The sequence below is a fragment of the Pistacia vera genome, unplaced genomic scaffold, assembly GCF_008641045.1.
Source record: "Pistacia vera cultivar Batoury unplaced genomic scaffold, PisVer_v2 Contig100, whole genome shotgun sequence".
Lineage (NCBI taxonomy): Eukaryota > Viridiplantae > Streptophyta > Magnoliopsida > Sapindales > Anacardiaceae > Pistacia > Pistacia vera.
The window spans coordinates 2,107,150-2,128,152 of NW_022195028.1; the positions used below are offsets into that span (position 1 = coordinate 2,107,150).

General features: G+C 35.5%; 2 protein-coding genes across 2 annotated transcripts; one reads left to right on the forward strand and one right to left on the reverse strand.

Annotated features, from left to right (window-relative positions):
* Nucleotides 1–3,545: 3,545 nt before the first annotated feature.
* LOC116129364 (protein HAPLESS 2) lies at nt 3,546–17,506 on the forward strand. The gene is made up of 19 exons (XM_031415136.1): nt 3,546–3,738; nt 8,108–8,229; nt 8,621–8,767; nt 8,857–8,945; nt 10,018–10,057; nt 10,435–10,492; nt 10,605–10,665; nt 11,229–11,307; nt 12,117–12,251; nt 12,768–12,962; nt 13,414–13,494; nt 13,577–13,677; nt 14,127–14,244; nt 14,572–14,604; nt 14,696–14,789; nt 14,902–14,990; nt 16,052–16,164; nt 16,725–16,825; nt 16,910–17,506. Exons 1-19 carry the CDS (start codon nt 3,546–3,548, stop codon nt 17,311–17,313), a joined length of 2,253 nt encoding a protein of 750 aa, XP_031270996.1. The 3' UTR covers nt 17,314–17,506.
* A 385-nt stretch (nt 17,507–17,891) lies between these two features.
* Nucleotides 17,892–20,337, reverse strand: LOC116131576 (cytochrome P450 87A3-like). The gene is made up of 9 exons (XM_031417261.1): nt 19,989–20,337; nt 19,580–19,901; nt 19,347–19,496; nt 18,933–19,184; nt 18,751–18,840; nt 18,574–18,652; nt 18,372–18,478; nt 18,160–18,287; nt 17,892–18,073 (listed from the first exon to the last, which is right to left on the reverse strand). Exons 1-9 carry the CDS (start codon nt 20,180–20,182, stop codon nt 17,965–17,967), a joined length of 1,431 nt encoding a protein of 476 aa, XP_031273121.1. The 5' UTR covers nt 20,183–20,337; the 3' UTR covers nt 17,892–17,964.
* Between the last annotated feature and the right edge of the window lie 666 nt (nt 20,338–21,003).

The window sequence follows — 21,003 nt, forward strand, 5'->3', positions numbered from 1 at the left end:
CCTAGACAAGATACATCTATGAGGCGATTACCTAGGAAAGAGGGTTCAACCCCCACACATCTACAAACAATCAAGCCATCTATCCATGAAGAAAGCAGTAAAATGGGAACACAAGCAGAAACATAAAAGCCCCAAATGGCTAAGTATCAGATAAATCATAAAAGCCCCAAATGGCTAAGTATCAGGTACAAAAAGGCACATACGCCATGAAAAAGCAACGCAGGCCCCAGAAATACATGAGAAAAAAATAAACATAAGCCTAAGAGGCATTATACCCCACATCATCAGTACGAGTCGTCTCACCCATCTTCGACTCAGTCACCCTATCATTGGCCCTAGCAATCGTCCCCGCAGCCTGGTTATCGACATCCTCTGTAACCAACCATCTCGATTGACTAGCGAGGTCGAATACCGGGTCATCGATCCGCTCCTTGGTATAATCCGCACGACCAGTAGCCTCCTCCTCCATCTCTCGCAAGAGCTAGATGTCCTCATCCGGGTTCCAGTGGGCAGTTTTCCCGACCTTGTATTCCAGCATTAGCTCTCCCCAAGCCCTAATGATGGCGTCGTCAGCAATGTTGAGGCACTGCTCCCTCAGCGACTCAACCTCTGCGTTCTTCTCGGCCAGCTCCTTCTTCAATCGCTCCAGCTCGGCCTCGACTAACCTCACTCGCTACTAGCTTTCCCACTCAGCCTTTTGGGCAGCCACTTCTTTGTGTCGCAGATTGGCGTTGGACTTAGAAACTTCCAGTATTTTCTTCTCCTATGACACAATGGATTTCTTGAGGTGCAGCTACTTGTGAAAGCCTGCATAATAAAACTACTTCATCAGTGTTCAGTCACTACAAGTACAGTAAGATAAAAATCCAGCTCATACCTAGAAAGTGTGGGAAACCCCCTGGTTAGCAGCCGCAACTGCGCCCATCTAATTCAATCAGCTTTCATCTGCTGGGAACCGGAACGAGTCAACCAACTTGCTCATAGAAGCGGCATCTGAATAGGTTCACGTAGAGGTTGGGATACTAAAAGTAAGCATCTTAGTCTCCTTATACAAGACCACTATCTTCGATGACCCAGCCCCGGGCACAGGCGATTGTCTGGGTGGAGTTACAACCACATCCCTCACCTTCCCCCCTCTCTAGTCAAAGAGTCCCTCTTTCACTTCTCGCAACATCTCGCGATAGACTCACTCGCGCTCGGGACTGTTAACTTCTTCATAAGCCTGTCTACAGTTGTAAATTCCTCAACAGTTAGTGGGTTCAGCCTTGACTTATCAGACAAAATATGATTGCAGTAGCGGATGACCAGCACACTCCAAGTCTACTTCAGTGAAGGGAAGGGGATACCTTACTGAATCGCACCAACTCCAGCCCATAAGTGACTCATCCTCAAATTCACCTCCTCTAACACTACTCGACAATCTTTTTGCACCCTAGCAATGGCAAGAACCTTTCTGGTTTGCACTTCCAAACTGTCCCCACTCTGCTCGGCACGATTGAAATCAAGATCTGTAAAGGAGAAACAAAATAAGACTTTAGTAATCAAAGCACGAATAAAGACTAAGTTCCTCACCAGTCGCTCACCAGGTATACAGGATCTCACATTGACCTCTCTCTCCAAAGGCTGCTTCACCCCTTATAAAGAAGAAGCGTTCCTTCCAGTTTTTGTCACTCGATCGGAGGTCAGTCACGAGATGAGCCCGATCATGTTTGAGAGTGATTGTGTACCGGCCCTTGTCCTTGTCATTCTCCTTCAGGAAATATGAGTATAGCAACTCGTGCAGCCCAAACATCACCCGATTTCGCACACAGAGGTCCTCCAGGGCCATCAACAATCTCTATCCATTCGGTATAACCTAAGTCGACGCAATCATAAAATGGTTCAGGACCTCCCAAACAAGATGGGGAATAGGAAGCCTTAGCCCATCATGGAATCACTTCTCGTAGGCACTCACCTAACCTTTTGCCTCCCAGTCGACCCTCTCATACGACTTGGGCACCCTAATCTTGACGGACTCTGGAATGTGGTACATTGTCCTGATTCGTCACACATCACTCTCCTTCAGCAAGGGCGGATAGTCCTAACTTAATATCCCGCTACTAGGCCGACTCGGCTCGTCCTCAAAGCCACTATTGATGGAGGACAAACTTCCTAAATCGTCAACTTCATTGGAGTCTTCCCCACTCATCCCTTGCCTGTTTGAATCATCATCACCTGAAGTAGCACCGCTTGGCCCAGGAACAACCACATTCACCCCCTTCGGTATGCCGATCGGAACATCTCCACCCTTTGGCATCACTACCCTTGTTGGGGCCTCCTTGTATTCATTCCCAACTTCCATCGCCTGACTCTGACTATGACATTCAACTCCTTATCTACTCGACTCGGGTGACCAATTAGGTTTCCAATACCGAATCTTATCTTCAGTTCCAAAAGCTTCACTCGTCCAAAGTGACTGACTGACAGGCTCTGAAACCAATCTGACTTTTTACCTCCAAGAAACTTTTGGCTCAGTCAGGAAGACCAAGTACCTACTGCCTCAAGACCCTTCGTTTAGATCCCTCTCCACTTAACCTGGGAGACCAGGCAACCTATGTGACCCAGCCCTTACTGAAAAACCAAACTTTTTCACTTAAACCACCTCACTCGACCTGGTCAAGTAGACCAATACGAGCCGAACCAAAATACCCCATAACTTGACTCTGTCTTCTATCTTTGCCAAAAACCCAAGCACTTTGAAAAATCAACCCAACATACTTCACGCTTACTAAAAACAAATCAAAACTCGAGCAAATCACTCCAAAAATTAAACACAACTCCTCCAAACCAGACATACAAACCGCAATAAAACACTCCAAAATCAGAGAATCCCCTTCACAAGCAAACCCAAGAGACCCAAATCTCTTTTGTTTTTTTTTTTTTCTTCTATATATTCAAAACTTCCTCAAAACAACAAGAATGCTACTCTAGAGACCAACCAAAAGCAACAGTAGACTTAGAAATAAAAAAAAAAAAAAAAGACTTAGAAGAAGCGGTTACTGTGAAGAAATGTCGAAAAATCTCTAAAGCTTTAAAAGTTCTCCCCTACAAAAGACCTGCGAAGAAACTCTTCGGTGTTTGAAATGAGAAAGATGAAATACCCAAAGACGCTTCTAGATGGCATTTAATGACTTTCTCTTCAAACAGGGCCATGTGGCAAAACCTCGTTTTGCCCGAGATGACTCAGCTTTCCAAATTCCCACCCAAAACAGGTTGAAATCCTGACCTTACACATGCCACCTCTTCAGGCACGCATGTACCCAGAAGCATGATGATTGCGCTTGCCTTAGTATCATCATTCGGTCAACCTAAACGGGTGAGTACACCTCCAATAAGCGCTGATGATTCATCTCATTACTTACCCGATCAAACGCCTTTGATACTTCATATCCATTCGCTCGGTCTGCCCGACCGAATGGGAAGCTCTAAACAACTAGTTCACAACACATCATTCAGCTCAATGCACCGAGTGATACAAGCTCTCATAACATTTCTCACTCGGTTCGATGCACCGAGTTAGGGCACTTTCAAAGGGTATGCTTCACATCCTCTCACTCGGTTTGATGTACCGAGTGAGGACACCCTCACAGGATGTGCCTCACATCCTCTCACTCAGTTTGGTGCATCGAATTAGGGCATCTTCACGGATATTCGTCTCTCCCCCTCACTTGGTCCGATGCACCAAGCGAGTTCTTCAAGGTCAGCTCCACTTTCTCACTTGGTTAGATACGCCGAGTGAGGGCATGTTTGTGTTTCGCCTTCACCCACCCACTCGGCCTGGTATACTGAGTGCATCACCTACAGGAAAAGCTATACTATTCTATTCCGCAAACAGAGAAGCAGCACATTCACATATTCAACCAGTTGGTCATGAAAGACGACTAAGCACACCTTCACGCAACATTTACTCTCTAAGCTAAGCATTCCTTAACTTAGAGAGTGGGGGGCAAATTGTTAGGGCAAAAAAATGTCCTCGGCCCCAATAGGCCCAAAGACGAAGACACCTTCAACAAAGCTCAGAGCCATGGCCCAATTCTGATTGGGCTCGCAATAGAGTTTACATATTAGGTCCGCCCAGTACACCTACCCTGTTGCTCACTGCTTGGGTCCAATCAGCAAAGGCCCCAATTCGTATATGCTTCATCATCAATTTGTCTAGGCCCAGGCCTTTTGATCCTAGACCACCTACTGGACTTAGGGTCTACTTAGGGCCCAGAGTTGCCTACTTACTCTGGCACCATCAGAACTCTATCGAAGAGATCCATTATTATCCTAATTTGTCTAAGATCCGTATCTTAGACCTGTTGGGACTCTCTTTCCCACTAAGGTAAAGGAGTCAAAGACTCTCCTTTTTTACAAAACCTCAACTCCTAAGGACTCACAGTCCTATTAGGACTCGAAGATCCTACAAATTCTATTTAAACAAGAGGCCAACCCTCCCACTGGCACAAAAGATTACACCTTCTAACCCTGTAGTTCTCACTCTTGAGAACTTCGCATCACAACCGTAGTTATAGTCTCCGATTAGACTTTTGGTAACCTTCTCTTTCCTTAACCCTCACTAAATTAGCCTCATTTAGCCTTGCTAACTTGAGCGTCGGATTGCCTATGGCAAACACCATCCCGGTGCTTTCCGTTTGCTTCACACTTGTTTTCTTGTGTGTGCAGGTACAGCGGATTGCTGGTGGCCTCAACCTCACGGGATCAGACCCTATTTCCGTAGCGGTAGATTTTTTGCATCTACAATCATTTTTTCTTTTATAAAAAAAAAATTATAACTAATGGAGATGTAGCAGGAAGCATTAAGCAATGATGATGTTAAGAAACGTGGTAACATCGATATAACATTTCATCAAATAAGCATCAATGAGAAATGACCATTTGCTTTTTGTTAATTAAAGTGTAAAACTGATTTACAAGTTTATGAAATGGGAATTTATTGTAAATTTGATGAGGATGATGGAATTGTTATTATGGTGTGTGATTTTTTAAAACTTTCCTTTTATAAAAATTTAACATTTTAGACACTCTTATGAAAAATAAAAGAGTTACCTTCCAAAGTTTTTTTCTTTATAATATCATTCAAAACTATATATAGAATTAATATATTCATTCTCTAATGTGAATGCTATAAATCTCAAGACATTCCTACTTAATAATATCCATATATGAATTATATATTAGTTGTAAAATCTAAAAACATTTGGAATATAACAAAGTAAAATATTTTTATTTTTCCTACAATTTTATTCAATTTTTAATGCATATATAGCATTCTCCTAATAATAAAAATACTTAGTTATAATTAAACATATGAAGGCCTAAATGAAAAAGTTTTGCTTAAGTCTAACGACCTTGAATTTCATAAAATATGTTAAGGATTGCTATGTAATATGCTCTAAATTAAATGTTTTCGTGTATAACAAATGAATGTGATTTAATTTGTAAGGGTAGTAGATTGTAACATTAGATGTGTATGTTGGCCAAGTTTTTGCTTGCTAGGGCCGATATGAGTCTTTGCAACTTTTTATTTAAAGGTGCTGTGCAAAACATCATTTTGAGACTTTCTTTTGAAAGTTATCTAGATTTTTAATGTGTGGATTAAAAAGGTTTTAACTGTTTTTTCTATTCAACTCAAATTCAAATTTTTAAGTTTAGAACTTCACTCTGCATTCTGACTTTCCCTCTCTATACTACTCATTCATTTTTTTTTTTTTTTTAAATATGAGAGGTGAATAAAATAATTTCTAAGATTGATATTCACATACTAAACCTTACATTTGTTTCTATTAGACCTCTATTTAATCACTTTCATATTTTAAAGCCAAATTGATTTCTTTCTCTTTGTTTAGGGATAAACCAACTTCATTGTAATGATGATTTGTTAAAAAAACAAATGGAATAGAGTTTATGTAAACAAAGTCTAAATAATATTATTAATTTTTGTTGGTAATTTCATTTATAAATAAAATTTAGATAATTTTGATGTGTATGATTTTAATTGGTGTTTGATATTTGTAAGTATTAATGACATATATTAATAAAAATTATATAGTGGCATTGCATTGCCATTCTGAAGGTCTAAATAAAAAGATATAAAGATTCGTTTTAGGCCTTTCACATTCACCAGGAGGTTACTTACAGAGATGATGTTTCCTTAGTTAAAGAAGCTTCAACACAAACACCACGGTTATAATGAAACGAAGCGGCAGTAACACAACAATACTAAGTAGATGACGAGATACAAATGATGAAATCAAAAAGAAAAAAAATAAAACCTAATTAAATAGTAGCCGAATTTGAAATAAAACCGGCCGGACCGTTTATTAAAAAATCAATAAACTGCTTCACAAAAAATTAACCCTAAGTAAATAATAACCAAATTTTCAAGCAAAAATTCCAAACACTTGGTTTAACATTAATTGTCCAAATTCAAAAAACAATACAAATTAATATTATTTAGTTGCATTAAATTGCTATACATGGATATGTAATATTTACTTTATATTACTATTCTTAATTTCTTTATTGTCTAATTAAAAAAACATTGCAATTTCATACTACTTATTTGGATTAAATAGATATACATAAACATGTATAAAGTATCTCCAAATGACTCTTTATATTATTCAAACTCTTTATTATAAAAAGTTTATCCATAAAAACAAGAGTCCAACTGACTCTTTATTCTTTAAATATAAATTAAAGAGTGAGTTTGACTCTCCACATTTAGAGAGTCAAATTTCACTCTCTATCCTAATTTTAAATAATAAATTACAAGTTTCTATGCATTTTATTTATGATTTATCTCTCCTATTAAGTTTCTTAAAAAAACATACACTCTCTCCTAAAATTTAAAGAGTCTATTGGATTTGAATAAAAATTTTATTCTTTATATTTAAAAATCAATGAAGATACTCTTTATTTACAAGAAAGATGCTCTTTAAAATAAAGAGTATCATTGAAGATGCTGCAATATTTATATCAAATTACAATTCGTAATTTCTTTATTATTTATTACTTATAATTATTAATTGAACATTAAATTAAATACTATAACAAATCTTTTCTAATCTATTATTTTACTCAATCTTATGATACTTTGTAGAGTGTATAATTTAAAAAAAAAAAAAAAAACATTAGAATTTAACATTACTTATTTGGATTCAACAGGTATACATGGGCATGTAATATTTATATCAAATTACAATTTGTAATTTATTTATTATTTATTACTTTTAATTATTAATTGAACATTAAATTAAATACTATAAAAAATATTTTCTAATATATTATTTTACTTAATCTTATGATACTTTGTACATTGTATACAATTTTATAAGCAACTCACGCAACATGCGGGCCTTCTACCTAGTTTAATATAATTTCTCACAAATGAATCAATTATACCATGTAAATGATATCATAATTCATAACATTTCCCCAAAAAAATTTCTAAAATGTATTTTTAATGTAAAAACTAGGAAAAAATTAATTTCATTGTCTATTGAGTATTGATTGTATTGAAGAATTATTACTATTACAGTAATGTTCGATCTACAACCTTTTCTCATAACCCTTGAGTGAGTTTGTCATTAGTCAGCTTGTAAATGAACAGGTATAACACATGCAAACAGGCAGGATCGATTTTGTGAGCTGATCAATAATTAGTTGTCATGTTGAGGGTGGTGAGAGAAAGTTGTGAGATTGGGTTGTAGACCAATCATTACTCTTATTTTTTATTTTTTATTATTTTTTTTTTTTTATAGTGGTTAAAATAAATGCAACAATACATTATACATAAGTGTTGTGCCACTTTCTTGGCTAATAGGGCCACGAATTTTAAATTTGAAAAATCCATAACCGTTAAGAGGCGGTTTTAAACCGCCTCCAGCCCGCCCAAATTCCTTCCTGTTTCATGTGGCTCTCTTCTTATTCACTTCTCTTTAAAACTTTAAATAGAACAAAAGAATCAACTCACCAACAATGAAAGACCACACAGAAACCCCTAAATTTATACAAATTTCATGCTTTTTCTTCTGCTTTCTTAATCTTTTCTGTCCACAAGGCGTTGTTGCACTTCAAATTCTCTCCAAATCAAAGCTTGCAAAATGTGAAAAGCGTTCGGAATCTGATGGTCTCAATTGCACCACCAAGATTGTCCTTAACATGGCGGTTCCTAGCGGCTCGGTAACCGATTTCATCTCCTCTTCTTTCCTTAATTTTTACAGTTTCTTTTTTATTTTTTTGTGTGATTATGTTCAGTGTTGGCTAAATATTATTTCTGACTTTCTTTTAGCTTTTAAAGTTTTAAACGGTTTAATTAGGCATTTCAACGGTTAATTAAATTTTAAGTTTCTAAAATTTGTAAAATTCGTCAAACTGAAGAGCAGTGTTTGATTGATTACTATAAATTAAAATTAAGATTCTTTTGTTAATCAATTTATATTTGAAAGCGTTGTGGAGTCCGTGAGATAATGGACTTCGAGTGCAATTTACTGAGACGAGTGGCGCTCAAAATTATTTTATTTAATAAAACGGAAGTTTGTTTTTTGTTGCTTTGCGCTGTTTTTGTTTTTAGAGTGGAGGAGAAGCCTCAATTGTAGCAGAAATCGTGGAGGTTGAGGAGGAGAATTCGACTCAACAGATGCGAACATTGAGAATACCACCTGTTTTGACAGTCAACAAATCTGCTGCATATGCACTCTATGAGCTTACATATATACGAGTAAGCTATCTGTAATGCTTAAATAGCTTTAAGTATGTATGAATATATTTTGAGTTTCTAAGGAAGAATATATTTCTTATGAATGGTAGGATGTTCCCTACAAACCCGAAGAGTTCTATGTAAAAACTCGGAAATGTGAGCCAGATGCTGGTGCGAATGTTGTGCATATGTGTGAAAGGTAAAAACATCTTGTTTTACTTTTCCCTCTCTTCACTAAGTTCTTTATTTTATTTTTGGGTTGAAATTTGAATCATCGTCTAAGATTGGTTGGTTTGAATAATGAGTTGTGATGTTTCAATGTTTTGATCCTTGTACAGGTTGTTGAATGTTTGTAACTTTGTTTAAGACTTCAGAAACATGGTGAAATAATGAGTCAAATAAATACAATAATAGCTTTTCTTTTTTAATCTTTTCCCATTCTAATTATTCAACTATGATCCTTTCGATTTAAATATGCTACAATATGTTTCACTACCGTTAGCAATTGTTTTCATTGACGAGAATATATTAGTTGATGAACTAGTAGTTTTTTTCGTTTCTTTAGCACATTTGTTTTGTTCTAGAAATCCTGCTTACCAGTTAATGGAATATTACAACTCAATCAGTAGTTCGGTTGCAACATTATTTTGAAACTCAGAAACCTGCATTCTCTGTATATTGATTTTGTTACTTGAAGCCACCAAATTTCTGCCTTAAAAAATGAAGGTGCCTAAGAGTTGTGCTTTCGCAGTCGATTAATTGAATTTCTTTTTGCTAACTATGCGCTTGGCTATTTTTTTTTTTTTTTTTAAACTGCTGATCTAGGCCACCAAAATAGATGTTAAATTTGATCACATTGATAAATATTTATAAGACAGTTAGGGACTCAACAAAAGATGTTGGCTTTACCTATTTTCACTCTAAATAAAAGCATTCAGAATATCATTTGAAAAGGGTTTGCTTTGACATTAAAAATAGGTAATCCCATTCCCCGTGTCTTTGTCTCTATTACGTTTATATGGCTGGAAAGGATTATCTTAAAAACTGGTATAACTTTCTATATTATTCTCAATTTAATTGATCCTATTGTAGCAAGGATGTGTTTGATAACATTTGATATGAGAGTGGTTACTGCAATTTGGGCAGCCTATGGTTTGTTTCATTTTTTTCTTTTTCTTTTTCATTTTAAATTGGTTTTTCCTAGGTATATCATAAACTGGTTTTCTATATTAGCAAGTCTGACTTACTGGTTTCTATTAACCATTTTGAAGGTTGCGAGATGAGAATGGTCACATTATTGAGAATACTCAGGTTAACTTTTTATATCTTATTTGCTCTTCCAATTATCCTAGTCTTTATACTGAAAGTTAGCTCGGTGTAGCGAGTTATGATTTTCTTAGAAATTGCTTAAAAAATTTTGGATTCAATATTTTACGGCTTTTGGTTTTGACAAAGATAACTGTGATCCTCACGGTTGTTTATCATAATTATATTAGCCACTTTTGTTTTATTCTTATGGTGTTAATGCAATTCTGTTGCTTTCTAGCTTTTGTCTCTATATGGTCATCAAATAGTCAGCTCTTTATAAAGTATATAGCATTTAAATGATTAAGCTTCTACTTGTCTTTAAAACATCATTTTGATTAACTTATCTTTAATTTCTCTCCTCAATGGTTCTATATGTACAGCCAACCTGTTGCCCTTGTGGACCACGGAGGCGAATACCCTCCTCATGCGGAACTGTCTGTATGTGCTCTAGTGTTCAGCATTTTGAGATTTATTAATGCATGATGCAGCTTAAGGTTCCTAGTGATTAGTAAGGTTCCAAGAGATTGATCTTTTACTTTATTTTGATTAGTTGACAAGATGTTGAAAGGAAAGGCAAATACCGCACATTGTCTCCGATTTCCAGGTGATTGGTATGGCTTTACTTTGCTTACACTTTTTTTTTTCTAAGCAAATTCTATTTAATGAAGTTTGTATGAGGACATGTTATGCAATTGTTCTTCTGATAGGCAGCTTATATGGATTTAAGATCAAATTCTTGGTGACATCTTTTTGCTGAGAGTATTTAAACTCATCTTAGTTGGTTATTCGTCAATGCTTTGTTATATGTATAACATGGGGCTTCCCTGAACATTAATGAGTGTTATTCTTGAAGTACACTTAGGACGAGAAGCTGTATTTTACAGTTAACATATATGCCAAATAGAAACATTAGGAGAGTTGTAGAAACTTGGAATCTAAGATTTTGAATCTTAGAGAGTTTGGATTTATTTTTCTCTAGGATGATTGTAGGTTCCAACTCATGTTGTCATGCAGATATCTGCTTTACCACGAAACTTTGAAGATTAACTATTCAAGTAATTTCTTTTAACTACAGTTATTTGGTTCGAGTTAATTTTTGTTTATTGTAATTTTCTCCCTAAGTTTGCAAAGCTTAGATATTTATGCCATAAAATTATGAATCTTGTGCATTCAGGTTCCATGTTTTTGGCATTGGGCAGCGATCAATAGGATTTAGTGTTCGAATTGAGGTGAAGACTGGGTCTAAAGTGTCGGTATGTTATTTTTTGAACTTCTTTTATCTAGTTATGTTAAGTACTTATGGATTATGCTTCAATTTACAGCACTCATCTTCTGCATTGATTATGCTCTAGTTCTATGATTGCTTATGGAAGCAGAACATTCTTAAGTTGTCTATACATTCCAAAATGCTTCCTGTGGACTTAATGTTCATTATTGACGTGATTTAAATTTTTGAGGCTTGTAACATGTTTTCAAATAACTCATGTTCTGAACGGGTTTATATCTGATTGTAGAGATATTTCTGGCCTTCCTTTGTTTGATGGCTTTGAAAATGGTTAATCTTACATTTATTTAGTACAGGAAATGGATTCTTCCTTGAGAGTAGATGCATTCAAATAAGGCCTTTACCTTTCCTTCTTCCCCTGACACCATGGGGAGTGTTTCTGTTACAGAATGTATAATTTGAATATCAAGCAATCTATAAGTTTGCACCTCTATTATGATGTCAGTTTGTAAATCTTTTGAGCTCTACATGATCATTTCCTTAACATATGGATACTATTTATTTTCAATAGAGTTTTTTAAGTGAAATTTTCAAAATGCAGTCTCTTACTTGCCTTCAAGTAGAGGTTTGTCATATCCAATTCTTTAATCATGTCATTTATTCTTAATTTCAATAGTTGAAGATTTTACATCAATATGTAGTTAGTTGTTTGCATTGCATTGGAGTGGAATCATGATTGGTTTGAATTATTTGCCACTTTTTAGTTGTATCTTACTTTAATTAAGTAGGGATGCAAAATTAAGTTATGAAGAACTTTGGTAATGTTCTTGTTAGCAGGAAGTGATTGTGGGTCCTTCAAATAGAACGGTAATGTCCAGCGACAATTTTTTAAGGGTTAATCTTATTGGAGATTTCGTTGGATACACAAGCTTGCCGTTGTATGAGGAGTTCTACCTTGTTACTCCAAGGCAGGTATGCTAGCATAATTTATATAATTTTGATTATAGTGCCCTTGCAACACGTATAAGAAGCAAAAGTCTGGCAAGATCAATTTTTATTTTATCAAGTACATTTTTTCTTTTGGTTTTTGAGTTTAACAAATTGGTTACAGTGATCCGTAGAATTAAATTGAGATGAAACTTGTATAGACATCTCAATTTTTTACAAGCCAAAAGTATCAATTTATCTTGCCTGAACTAAATCTTTGATTTGGAGTTTATTATCGCAGTTGCATGCTTATGTTGAGCTTTCATTTTGTACTATCTCAGAAACTTGCAAGTAGAGGTGTAGCTCTATTCCGTTATCAAGGAATGTCTAAGAAGGATGTCCAAATATAAATGAGTGTTATTTCCCTTCTCTGATATGTCTCCTACAACATTTTCACCGAACATTTTGCCGGAGTGTCATGAATCTGTTTTTGCTTATTGATTTTAATTGCATAGTGAATTATGTTATAATGCTGAGAGCTAGTCCTTTCGTTTGTGGAAGGGTGACCCTGGTCAACCCCAAGACTTAGGGCGGAACTTATCAATGTGGATGCTGCTTGAGAGAACGAGATTTACTTTAGATGGCCTTGAATGCGACAAAATTGGTGTCAGTTATGAGGCTTTCAATAGGCAGCCAAGTTTCTGCTCTTCACCATTTTGGACTTGCTTGCACAACCAGTTGTGGAACTATCGGGAAGTTAGTATACAAAACTGAAAAGTAGTACCTTTCTTCTAGTGATTCTTTACTTGTTCTTTTCGTTTTCTTCTCTGTGAATTTTTATAGATTGTAGTGAATATATTTTATGCGCCATAGTAGATGATTGTGTTTCTGGTTATCTATCTCTTGTTCATCTTTTTATTTTATTTTATTTTATTTTTTTATTAGGCCACTAACCATGATGTGTGCTGCTGCATATATGTCCACAATTTTGTTTTCTTTTGTACTTTGATTTAGGTTCTAATAACATTTATTCTCTGATTAAGTTGGAAACTTCTTTTCACAATTTTTAGGAGGAAACATTTAGTAGAATGTGACCATTTAGCTTTTGACTAATTATATGTGAACAATTCTCTCGTAGACTTGCAGTTCTTTTAAATTGAAAAGTAAAAAAGTTTTGTTGTTTCTGAATTTGTGTTACTTCTGGCAGGCCGATCAGAACCGCATTGCTAGGAATCAGCTGCCACTATATGTGGTGGAAGGAAGGCATGAAAGGATAAACCAGCATCCAGTTATGTTCCTGGAATTGTAGATTTTAGATTTAGAAGGATATCTATTATATGCCTTAATTAATTGTTTTGATTTGGGTGCAGAATGCGGGGTCTCATTCATTTTCCATTGGAGTCAGTGAAGTTCTTAATACAAATATCGTGTTAGAATTAAGTGCTGATGATATAGAATATGTCTACCAAAGGTTAATATTAATCCCCCATGATTAATTCCTACTTCTATTTACTTGAGTTTTTTGTGATGGGCTCTTCACCAGAGGTGGATTTACAATGCTCATTTGATCTTTTGTCAGTGATAAGATGTTATAAATTTGTTTTAGCTTGGTGAAGCGAATGAGAGTTGATTATCTCCTCCATTTAATGTTACGAAGTTTAACTTATTTGTTGATTTAAAGCGGTTTGCCTCATTTTGAGCTCACTTGGGCTTTTTTGAGATTAAATGGGGTCAAAAAATGTCCCCTCATTAGTGACATCTATAAGAAGGGATTTTTATACAGGGAACGAATTTTCACAATTAGAATGAAGCAGATTCTATCATGTCTTAAAAGTTCTGATGATGGTTGTATGCTTATGTGCTTTAAAATCTTATTCTGTACATGTCTTCGAAATTCTTAAGATTTCCATTCATTTGTAGGAGTCCAGGGAAAATAATTACCATTACCATCCCATCCTTCGAAGCCCTTACACAATTTGGAATTGCTACAATTATGACTCAGAATACTGGTGATGTGGAAGCATCATATAGCTTAACGGTAATGCTATCAAACTTTTACCTAGTATTTTCTGTCATATTGCTAGTTTTTTGTTGACTTCTAGTCTGCAACTGATTTATTTGAAATTTGAATGTGGTTTCAACTACTGCTATAAGAAAAGAATTGAAGACTCTCTGAAAGAAAGTTTCACAAACACCGTGCTGTTTGTTTTCTGTACTCATTCATGAGTGGTTAAGACTTTCTAGAGTATCCCTCCAAATACAGCTTGGAAATCTGTGCAGCTGTATCGTACCTATGGTTTCAAATTAATAGTTGTTGGAATATTTTATTTTACTTTTAGTTGTGATGAAACTTTCAATCTTGCAGTTCGATTGCTCAAGAGGAATCACCCTTATGGAGGTATCTTTTCAGAACATTTCAGTAAATGTGCCTGGTATCATAATTAAGCCTTTAGGAAAGATACCATCATTTAAAGTTGTTATGGCTGCAGGAACAGTACTTCATAATGACGCCTAAACAAACCTTAAACAGATCATTCAAACTCTATCCAACAACTGATCAAGCAGCAAAATATACATGTTCAGGTGACCTAAAACTTGACCTTTACAGAATATCTGGCTTTTTTTGGGGTGAGTTAAATCAGATTGCAGAATAAAGTTCGAGTCTTACTAAAAAAAATATTATGCTCGAATGCAGCTATATTAAAGGACTCTGATTTCAGTGAAGTTGATAGAGCTGAGTGCCAATTCAGCACCATGGCTACTGTCCTTGACAATGGTTCACAGGTTGGGAAGTTTTCAAAATTATGACTTTTTAAATAGGCTTCTGGTACCTTGAGGTGTTTGTGCAGATAAATATTTTTTGTAAAGGAACAGTTCATTTCTCAAAATTAAAACATTTGGGAGAAGTGTATTTACCTTCGGATGAAACTATTAAGATTCGCTTTAGGTGCAGAAATTCTGGAAGTTTCAAATTTATGCATATGAAGTTCTGGAGCTTTCTCAAGGACATTCTAGGATGTTGATATAGTGTAGGCATGATTAACTGCATATCTGTTGGGCATATTCTTCATGTCAGCATAAGCACTAATATTTTTAATGATTGAGACGACAAACATTTCAAAGGTTTGAAAACCAATGAATTTTTAGCATGCATCTTCTTACTGGCTATAAGGATCTCATTATATTTGCCGCAGAGAGCAATTCATAACAGTAGCTGAACTCGGTCGCTAATGCTTTACTGTTAGTGTGCTCCTTCTGGAGTCCACCAGAAAGAAGAAGCCTTGTGTACTTGAACAAAAGATGATGAAGAACCTGTCGAAACTACTAATTTTTTGATGGTTGTTTAATATAGTCACTTTTTTGTCCTCTTTAGAGATATTGACAAAGATGTCTTCTATATTTATTTGTGTTTCCTTCATCAATTTGGATATGTATAAAATGTATCCACGAATGTGGACTGGAATTTTTTCTTTTACAACATGAGCAAAGTTATCTGACTTACCTACCTTTTAGAATAAGAAATTGTTTTCTTATTTCCTCATAGGTATGGAGAAGATTGCTATTTATTTTCTCTCATAGGATTGCTACAGAAAATTGCTTCTTCTTTTTTTTTTTTTATATATCTTTTTTCCATTTTTTTTAACCCGTTAAAGTCGGTTGCATCTTTACAGAATTGCATTCTGGTTTTTTTTTCTAATCATTATTTACTTTTATTTAGATCTGTGACCATTGGCAATTTTTTATTAAGAAATAACCAACATGTTGACAACAGTGCTTAAAAGTTGCAAACTTTGTTGATTGATTATATGATCGAATGAATCAATTTAGCCATAAATTTGTTGCAGACTCCTTTTGAATCTCCAAAGACCAGTATAAATGGATTCTTTGAGTCCATTGAAAGCATTGGGAAGAATCTTTGGGAAGGTTTGATTGAATTCATCACTGGAAAAACGTGCAGGTATACTTTCTTGAATGGACTATTAGTATATACTAGTTTAACGTTATATTCATAAGGACTGGGATGAAGTTATTTAATCTGAATATCTTCTATTGCTTCCAATCTCTGCAATTAGATATTTTTCAAGAGGAAAATCAGGTGAATTTGAACATTATTTTGTAACCAAGTCTAATCAAATATTGCACTGGGATGTCACCAAATATGTAGATGTATATGTGACTAAGAATATGCATCAAAATTTTTGTAAGATCTTCATCATCTTCAAGAACACAGGAAGACAATAGCCTAAACAGTGTCGAATTCATTTTTCAAATCTAATACGTCTAACATCATAAACTCCTCTCTCTCTCTCTCTCTCTCTCTCTCTCTCTCTCTCTCTCTATTGTGAGCTTTGAGAAAGCTTTGCATCTGATACATCTAACATCATAAACTCCTCTCGCTCTCTCTTGTGGGCATTGAGAAAGCTTTGCTTTGAGATGAGTTACAGACATAGGCACTTATTCTAGAAGTTCATATAAAGATGTTAATTCTTTATCTTATTTTTTCTTTTTCTAATGCAGAAGGAAATGTGCTGGTTTCTTTGACTTCAGCTGCCATATACAGTACATATGCATGAGTTGGATAGTGATGTTTGGTCTAATTTTGGCAATTTTTCCAACAGGTAATTGTTACTTCATTATTCAGTAGTCAATACTCTTTAGTATTAAAATTAAAATTACATAATACCATGTACTTTGAGTTGTAGTGCTTGTGCTTCTGTGGCTTTTACATCAAAAAGGACTCTTTGATCCTATTTATGACTGGTGGGAAGACGATTCTCGGACTAAAAAGCAGAGAATCAGGGATATGAGAAGGCACAATATTGATTTTGACCATTCCCACATCCATGTTGAAAAACATCACAAGCAAGAGGGTAGGCACCACAAGCATGATGCTCATCATAGGCGAAGTGGTATTCACATAGATCACAAACATGATCAGTCTGACAGGAACAGTGACTATTATTATAATCTTCACTATGTTCACAAAGATAAGCATAAACATGGGCACGGTAAGAAATCAAGTATCATGCAGCAAGTACACTTGGACAGAAGGGAGAATGATCATATTGGGCACCATAGACGCAGGAAGGATAGAGAATCTTATTAAGGGCTATCAAAGATAGCATATATCAAGAAGAGAGGCAAGAGGACTATAACTTGCTTAAGCATAAGCTGCTGGATGATCTAGTTTAAACTAAACAGTAAGCACAGAGAATAATAAACTCAAATTTCGATTGCCTGTTATATTAAACTTGTGTTAGAGCATATATATATATTTTCATAATTTCATTCTTCTTTCTGTCTTCCTTTTTTGGGTTGGAGGGTTGAATGGAAATGTTTCTGAAAATTTGTGGCTGTAAAATTGATATTCATATACAGAATGAGATCAGAACATTTACAATTATTGTCACAAGTAAATTTCATTGTAATGAGTATGTTATATTTTTGAACACTGTAGATGACTTTGATGTTTCTTTTTCCTTTTTTCTACTTGTCTCTCAAGTATACAATGACACAAACTAAAAGGAAAGCACATAACTCTTGTGTATGGCACAAAAAAATTGACCGTGAGCAAAACTGCAGCTTGGCTGGGACCATTGAACTGGTTCTTTGTTTTCTACAGTCTCCAAGAGTATTTTTAGACTATGATACTCCTTTTGTAGCGATAGGAATATTGAGTTGTAAGATGCCAAGTCAGGAGCTTAAGGTATTCTGCTTCTAGCCACATCAACGACCTGCCTGGTTAGTTCTGGTTTGATTATGAGGATTCATGTGTTACATCTTTCTTTGTAATCTGAACATAAAAGCCGTTTGGAAATTGTAAACCAGGTGTTCGGACTATATTGCCTCCTTTGATAGGTTGCCACCTGAAGAAATCCCAAAGCACAACAGGTTAGCCTCTCTATCTCTCTCACTAACAGCACACACTCATCTCATCACACGGTTCTCTTACCTGTACTTTGTGACCAAGCAATGGAGAAATACAGCCATCTGCACTTTGGTAAAGTCTGTTCCAACACAGAATCTCATGCCACCACCAAAAGCCATGAAATGCTTAGATGCAGTGTTTGTCTCCATTCCCTGATGGAACCATTTGTTAGAAAGTTGAACTATAGAAAAATGATTAAATTTTAGATCACTTTATACTTGTAGAAAGCTACACACCGTCCATCTACTTGGATTGAAAGCCAGGGGATCTTCATATTTTGCTGGATCCAAGTGTACAGCAGGGGGACATACCATAACTGCCCAACCTGCTGGAATGTTATATCCTGCACCATTACAATTTTTATTGTATGTCAAATTGTTTGCTTGTATAAACCTATTTTGTACAAACGCAAACTTGACCAATAAATTTGTTGCCTACCCTTAAAGTGGACATCAGTCAGTGCTTTTCTGAAGATTCCTGGAACTATATTTGCCAGTCTAACTGTTTCATTTATGAACTGCAAAATTGAAATGTTTTAGATTTATTGAACAGAGTTATATACTAGTATTCCAATATGTCAAACATTTTTAATACAAGTGAAAGTGATTGAAGTACCTGAAATGTATATGTCATTGATTTGTATTCTTTCCATGTAAGTCCAGAATCAGCTTTTTGTCGATTCTTTAGAATTGCCTCATGCTCTTCCTGAGAAGGTGAAAACATTTAGAACATTTTAGTTGGGGAAACACTGAAGAAAAGTGACAATATAGAAATTGAAGCTACAAAAATTCACACACCGTTAATTTCTTCAGCACCAGAGGACAATCCGAGAGAAATTTGACGGCCAAAGTTAAAGCTAGGGAAGTTGTTTCGAAGCTAGCAAACAGTAGCACAAACATCAAGTCCAGAGCAATTGCCTCTGTGAGGATTGTAGTCTCTTTCTGAAGTTCTTCTAGCACATAATCGTAAAAATCAGTCCGATGCTTTCTTGGGTTTTCTCTTCTTTCTTGTAGCATGTTTTTCAGCATTTTCATCGCTCTTTGTCTACCCTGAAAACTTTTAAACTTCAAGACCAAAAGCTAGAGCCAACTGTTTGATATTTAGAACTTGTGATTCAGGGCAATATAACTCAGTTCATGAATGCCATTCATCCAGTTAAAGAGAGAGAAAGGGGAAGAAAAAATATAAGGTGTAATGAAGAGATTGGTTACCTGTAAACATTTGTGGTAAGCTGTTCCTGGAATGTCCAAAGGGAAGGAGATTAATCCTTGAATAAATGCAACAAAGTTCTCCCTTAGGTTCTCTGAGGAGTTGTCTTGATCATAACTTATCAGCTTCTTTGCAGTTAGATCAAATATCATCTGTAAAGATAGAATTATTAGACCCCAAACAAGAAAACAATAGGTGGATAATCAATTAGATGAAGAAAGGTGGGTGAAATTACACTTGCAGTTGCTTCTTTCAATTCAACTGTATCCTGGCTTGACCACCGTTGTAATTTCCTACATGCTACCTGCTCAACTTCAGGGAGCATTTTCCTTAGGCTTTCAGGACCAAAGAGATTTAGCACCATGTTCTTAAGGTACCTGTACATGAACCCATGTAATGAACCCACATTCTGTCGTCCGAAGATCTCTGTAAATGTATCTGGATACCAGCTCTGGAACATGTGTCCTTCTTGCTGGAAGATGAAGTAATTGAGATCAGAGTCTGTTGATATTACGACCGGTCGTCCAACTAAACTAGTTCGGAATATTGGGCCGTATCTGAAAAATGTGGATAATATATAGAGAGGATTATACTGATGAATTCACTAGTTGTTGAACCAAAAAGAATTTAAGTCAAATTATTACCTTTGCATCCTTTTCTTGATGAAGGGAGGAATATCAGAAGAAGTGTTGGGAGTGAAGAACTGAAGGGTCTCGCCGAGAAGCGGCAAGCCCATTGAACCAGGAGGGAGTTTACCATTGCATCTGGGATTTCTCCATCTGTAAAGCCAATGAGTGATGGTAATGATAAGCAAAGCTCCAATGCAGAAAGCCCACATCTTACTAAAATGAGAATGTAAATTGAAGATGATAGATTGAGAAAATGGTGATATAAATGTGGTTTGAACAGAAAAGAAAATGGACAAGGACAGGTTAGGATTACTGGAAAAAGGAAGAGTTTGAGGTGTGGAAACGTGGAGAGAATAGACAGGGAGGACAAGAAAGTGCTGGCATGTATCTCATCAACCATGAGAGGGGAGGCCTTCTTAAATAGGCAGGCAAGTTATACAACTAGTAGCTAATTAATAATAATTTTGGTTCTTTGTTTCTGTGCAGTTGGTTTTTGCATAAAACAAAAAGTTGTACAGTAGTTGAAGATAGAATAGAATAGTACAAGTTTGGAATAGTTCTGTCTAGCGACCGTCTCATATATTATCCTAATTATATGTCAACGGCGCCCATTTATAATTTTCCCTATTTTTTTTTTTTTTTTTTTAAATATAAAAGCTAGGTAGCTACCATGATCATATATGAAACTTACAGGATGTTTCCTATCAGTCTCTTCTCTCTCTAGTAGATGCAGGTGTAAGAGAACATATTACACGAAACTGAAGAAGCACGAGGCAGAATTCTGGCCTTTTTTAAGGAGATTTTGCAGGAACACAAGGGGTTTCCCAAGATTTGAGTGGATAGAGGTTCAAAGGATCTGTCTGACCAAATTAAGTATCTAAAAATCAATCTATAATACATCATTAAATACTGAAATCTATTGGGTTTTTACCAACTACTTGAAATCTTCTCATATCTATGTTAAATACTCTTAGTATCTATGTGATGTGTTGATATCATATTATGTATTTTTCTTTTTTAGATTTGGATC